The sequence below is a fragment of the Lepus europaeus genome, chromosome 5 (assembly GCF_033115175.1).
Source record: "Lepus europaeus isolate LE1 chromosome 5, mLepTim1.pri, whole genome shotgun sequence".
Taxonomy (NCBI): Eukaryota; Metazoa; Chordata; class Mammalia; order Lagomorpha; family Leporidae; genus Lepus; species Lepus europaeus.
Window position 1 is genome coordinate 118,601,831 of NC_084831.1, and position 5,490 is coordinate 118,607,320.

At 52.0% G+C, this 5,490-nt stretch overlaps 1 protein-coding gene across 1 annotated transcript; it reads left to right on the top strand.

The window, feature by feature from the left end:
- Positions 1–536: 536 nt before the first annotated feature.
- On the top strand, positions 537–2,798 carry LCE5A (late cornified envelope 5A; the record flags this gene model as incomplete). The annotated part of the gene is made up of 2 exons (XM_062193599.1): positions 537–571; positions 2,521–2,798. A coding segment is annotated over exon 2 (258 nt), but the record flags the coding sequence as incomplete, so codon positions are not given.
- Between the last annotated feature and the right edge of the window lie 2,692 nt (positions 2,799–5,490).

A 5,490-nucleotide genomic window follows, 5' to 3' on the forward strand; every position in this document is an offset into this window, starting at 1 on the left:
CACCGTTTCTCTCTCCATTTTGCAGGTGAGAGCATGCTGAAGCAGAGAGTCGTGTCACTGGCCCAAGGTCACACCTTGGTAAGTGGGGAGCTGGGCCTTGAACTCAGAGAGCAAATGCAGAACTAACATTCCCAAACCTTTGTAAGCAAGTTCTGTGTCTTCTATGAGAAAGAAACCAAATAATGCTCTGAAGAACAGAAAACATGACAAGTGCTTATGTCAAGGTGCTAAGTGACAAGTTAGGAAGAGAAACCGTTATATAAGGACATGGTATAAAAATCAAAACAAAACACAAATAACTAAAAAAAACCATATGAAGTAAAGAAACTGGAGAAAAGTATTACCAGAACCTGGGAAATGTGATTATAGGTAATGGTTAGATGCTTCTTTTTGTGAGTATGTCTTTGATAACGCTTATGCTTTCTTTATAATCTCATCCCCCAGGAACAAGTAAGCGCCCTTCATCTCGGGCTGGAAGAGGCATGGGGCAGAGGCTGATTACGATGATAGCTTTGGCTCAAAGGTTGGCAGGTCACTCATCTGAAATTCAGAATACATAGTTCTCATGCAAGTAAGGGTATCTGTGATGATCATACTCTTTTCAAACTATCATTTGGGACCAACAGTTCCAGTTTGTGTTCTGAGAATTCTGCTTGCATTTCCTTCTTTAGTGGGCTAGGAATTCTTACTGACCTCAGTTTAGTGACTTCCCGGAGACTGCACAGGTGGAGAGAACCAACCCAAAGGGTCTTCCACCACAGGCTGTCATCCGGCCACAGAGCACCCATTGCAGGCCCTGAACGCGGCATGGAACTGAGGTTTCCCAAGTCTTACTTTTTCCTACTGCTTTTATATATATATATAAGATTTATTTTATTTATTTGAAAGAGTTACAGAGAGAGGGAGAGACAGAGAGAGAGGTCTTCCATCTGCTGGCCCACTCTCCAGATGGCCGCAATGGCTAGAGCTGCGCTGATCCAAAGCCAGGAGCCAGGAGCTTCTTCTGGGTCTCCCACATGCGTGCAGGGGCCCAAGGACTTGGGCCATCTTCTACTGCTTTCCCAGGCCATAGCAGAGAGCTGGATCAGAAGAGGAGCAGCCGGGACTAGAACTGATGCCCATATGGGATGCCGGCACTTCAGGCCAGGGCTTTAACCCACTGCGCCACAGCGCCGGCCCCCATTTTTTTATTGTCAGTATGGCATATTTTGGCTATCTTTTCTAGTTGAATAGATTTTGGCGACTCTCCTGGAGACCTAGCATCGGTGAGGAAATCCGCTTTGTACTCTCCCCGGTTCTCAGTTCCTTTGTGTTCCTTCTCCTGACCACTCCCAAACCTCATCCTCCTGAGATCATTCACACAAAGAGGATCTTCCCAGCTCTTCCTTTAGGGATAACCAGAACCAATGCCTCACCTCTGGCAGGTTCTCCTGCTGTCCCCTCTGCAGCTGCCCGGTCCCTGCCACCCCTCCTGAGGCTGGCTGATGGTGCCATTTTCAAGACCACACATGGAAACAGAAGCCATTCCTAGACTTCTGTCTTTTCAAAGGGACCGTCAGAGCTGGATCAGTGCTTTCAGGGAACTCCTTTGGTGTGTCCAGGTCAGCTAAGGAGAGAAGTCCAACCACCCACATCATCTGCATTAGGCCGGCCTAAAATAACATCGCTGGGACATCAAGCATTCTCTGTCCAGGTTACAGCATCATCTAAGAAGGAGAAAAAGCTACACTAGATCATCAGCTTGGGCCTAGGATCTTATTTTGAACTTCCATCAGAGAATTCTTCCCTCCATTAGCTACACCTGTCATCCCAGAGATGTAGAACGGTACCGACCCAGCTCAGGAAATGGAGAGCATAGCAGAGCTGCCTGGGAGATTGACGGGTACTGCATGCAATCAGAAAAGCTCGACCGCCATCCTAGAGGCCTGCAGTTCAGAGGGGACCGTCCTGTCGCGTAATAGTCTAGATGCTTAACGAGGGAGGAATTGCGTCCCTGGGGTGTGAAGGGAGTGATCGAGCCAGGCCCCTTATGAAAGATGCAATCAGCATCCCCCATGTGACCCACACCTCCCAAAGCCAGGTCAGAGTCTCTGTATAAAAGGCGGAAGCTTTGACTGCACCTCAGTCCACCTGCTCCCCGGGTGATCTGCTCCAGTGCCTGAACCAGGTGGAACATCTCTCGGGGCCAGGGAGGACTCCTGATGCTCCTGGGTTGGGTGGAAACAGACACTGGTGGGAGGCTGGGGGCAGCCTTGAACAAAGACGGGAGCAAGGGGGATTAGGAGGGGAAGGTTCTTCTGGAAGAGGGGGAGAGATCGCTGTCTGTCTGACGTTGAAAAGAATCCATAAGATATGAAGTGCCTGGTTGAAACTATTTACAGATGCTTTGTAACTGACCTTAGGAGACTGGGTTTGAAAAGTCTGATCGTTCGAGGCATGCATTCGTATGAATTCGTGGTTCAATTTCAAATGCAGTTACCTTGTGCTTGCTGAACTTAAAACTTCTGTTTTGTCTTTCAGGTTTTTCGGTCCCTGCTGAGATGTCCTGCCAGCAAAGCCAGAAGCAGTGCCAGCCCCCTCCCAAGGGTCCCCCCAAGTGCCCCTCGGTGTCCTCCTGCTGCGGCTCCAGCTCCGGGGGCTGCTGCGGCTCCGGGGGCGGCGGCTGCTGCCTGAGCCACCACAGGCCCCGCCGGTCCCTTCGACGCCGACACCAGAGCTCTGGCGGCTGCGGCAGTGGCAGTAGCAGCTGCTGTGGCGGCGGCAGCGGCGGCGGTGGTAGTGGCGGCGGCAGCAGCTGCTGTGGCGGCGGCGGCGGCGGCGGCGGCAGCAGTAGCAGCAGCTGTGGCAGTGGCCAGCAGTCAGGGGGTCCTGGCTGCTGCTGACTTGGGCCATGAGCAGCACCGAGCAGAGGCACTGGCAGAGCCAAAGCGCTGAAGAGCTGCTCAACCCAAGGCTTCTCCTCGCCCGTTTTCCCGCGGCAGAAGCTTCTAAGATGGGCGTAGTGCCCTTCCCCCGTCTGCCCACGTTCACCCACCGTGAGGTCTGGGGGTCCAGACCCACCTGCTCCTTCTTTGGAGGACAACGGGTGGACACTCAGTTGTGAAGCTGCTTCCTCTGCAACAATAAAGCTTTGGTTCCCGATGGCGCGGCCTCCTGATTGCCTTCTGTGCACCTCCCCACTTCCCCTCACCCCTGCCACCCCCATCAAGCGACCCGCCTTTCCCTGCTCTTACATCCAACTGGATACTTAGCCAATCTGCCGGGGAAAGGACATTTTGACACCGAAGGAAAGCAAAAACCCTCTGGAAAACACTATGCCCTTTTAGACCGTAGATCTGTGCACTTTCAGCTTGTAGAAAAAGTGTCTAAGATGGTTACGGCTGACAGCTCACATGAAGAGAGGAGAATGGTGGGGTCCATGAAAATCGTATCGTGGGAGGGTATCCGGGGCGGGGGCAGGGGGTGAGTGGATGTGGAGGCTGGTATGGAACGCTGAAGCCCATTTCCCTTGGATCCTGAATTCTGGGCTTCCATCTGAGTTTCTACAGGATGGAGTGGTGAGGCAGGTGTGAAACATCAGCCCGTTTCTCCCGGGTCCTGAGATCTCAGGCTGAAGTCTGAGTAGAGAGCCAAGGGCGACTCTCTCTTCCAAGGACTGTCTGTGGGAAAGGGTGTACTGGGCAGCATGGGCTTTGGCCACTGTGCTGGGTTCTCCAGGCAATGTTCCTTCAAGACTGGACTGCTTCCTGGAGGAGGTACTCAGAAGGTTTATCACAGAAAAGATGACTCCAAATCAGCCTTTTTATTTTTTTAAAGATTTATTTATTGCCGGCGCCGCGGCTCACTAGGCTAATCCTCTGCCTTGCGGCGTCGGCACACAGGGTTCTAGTCCCAGTCGGGGCACCGATCCTGTCCCGGTTGCCCCTCTTCCAGGCCAGCTCTCTGCTGTGGCCAGGGAGTGCAGTGGAGGATGGCCCAAGTCCTTGGGCCCTGCACCCCATGGGAGACCAGGAGAAGCACCTGGCTCCTGGCTTTGGATCAGCACGGTGCGCCGGCCGCAGCGTGCCGGCCGCGGCGGCCATTGGAGGGTGAACCAATGGCAAAGGAAGACCTTTCTCTCTGTCTCTCTCTCACTGTCCACTCTGCCTGTCTAAAAATAAAAAAACAAAACAAAAACAAAAACAAAAAACAAAAAACGTTCTCTAAAAAAAAGATTTATTTATTTTTCCTTGAAAGTCACAGTTACACACAGAGAGAAGGAGAGAGAGAGAGAGAGAGAGAGAGAGAGGTCTTCCATCTGCTGGCTCACTCCCCAGATGGCTGCAACGGCTGGAGCTGTGCTGATCTGAAGCCGGGAGCCAGGAGCATCCTGCGGGTCTCCCACGTGGGTGCAGGGGCCATCTTCTATTGCTTTCCCAGGCCACAGCAGAGAGCCAGACGGGAAGTGGAGCAGCCGGGTCTCGAACAGGCGCCCACATGGGATGCCAGCACTGCAGGCGGCAGCTTTACCTGCTACACCACAGCGCCGGCCCCATAAATCAACCTTTTATAGACAAAGTACACAGTTGACCCTGGAGTTAACAGTGACAGGACAAGTAAGTTAGTGCCTGAGGCCACAGCCAGCCCAGATGGTGCAGGTACTTGCTGGAATCCTCTCCTTGTAGGGATTCCTTCCCAATCTCCTTGTGTGGATTCCTCTGGAATCCTTCCTTCCCCTTGTTTCCCCTTCTCCTCTCTCTCTCTGGAAAAGAACTTTACTATTTCCTGGAGGAGATCTGCCTCCACCTTGTTGTTTCAAGATTTCCTTCTTTTTTCTAATATTGACTTCACTTCTTGGAATGTCTCACTGCTGTACCTGCCAAAGGCTCCCTAGCCAGAGACAACCTGTCCATCAGGCTCTGAAGTCACATAACATGAAACTGGTGACCTTTGTGACTTAGCTTTCCTCATTCTGTGCCCTCAGACTGTTCCTGGCTCACTTACCCCCAAATCTCTCTCACCAGTAAATCTTGAATTCTTTGGCCCGAGCTCTTCTTACATCTCATGTTCATGGTTATGAGCAGTTACATGACCAACAAGCCTTTCTGAAGCCAGTTGATGGCCAATTCTTTAAGGTTAGTCATCCTGGGACTGGTGCTGTGGCGTAGCGGGTAAAGCCGCAACCTGTGGTGCCAGCATCCCATGTGGACACCGGTTTGAGTCCCAGCTGCTCCACTTCTGATCTAGCTCTCTGCTAAAGGCCTGGGAAAGCAGTGGAAGATGGTCCAAGTGCTTGAGCCCCTGCACCCACGTGGGAGACCTGGAAGAAGCTCTTGGCATCTGGCTTCAGATCAGCCCAGCTCTGGCCGTTGTGGCCATTTGGGGAGTGAACCAGTGGATAGAAGACCTCTCTCTCTGTCCCTCTCTGTAACTTTGTTTTCCAAATAAATAATATTTAAAATGAAGGCACTATTTGTCAGGGATGCTTTAGACCTTTGGGAAAGATTTTCT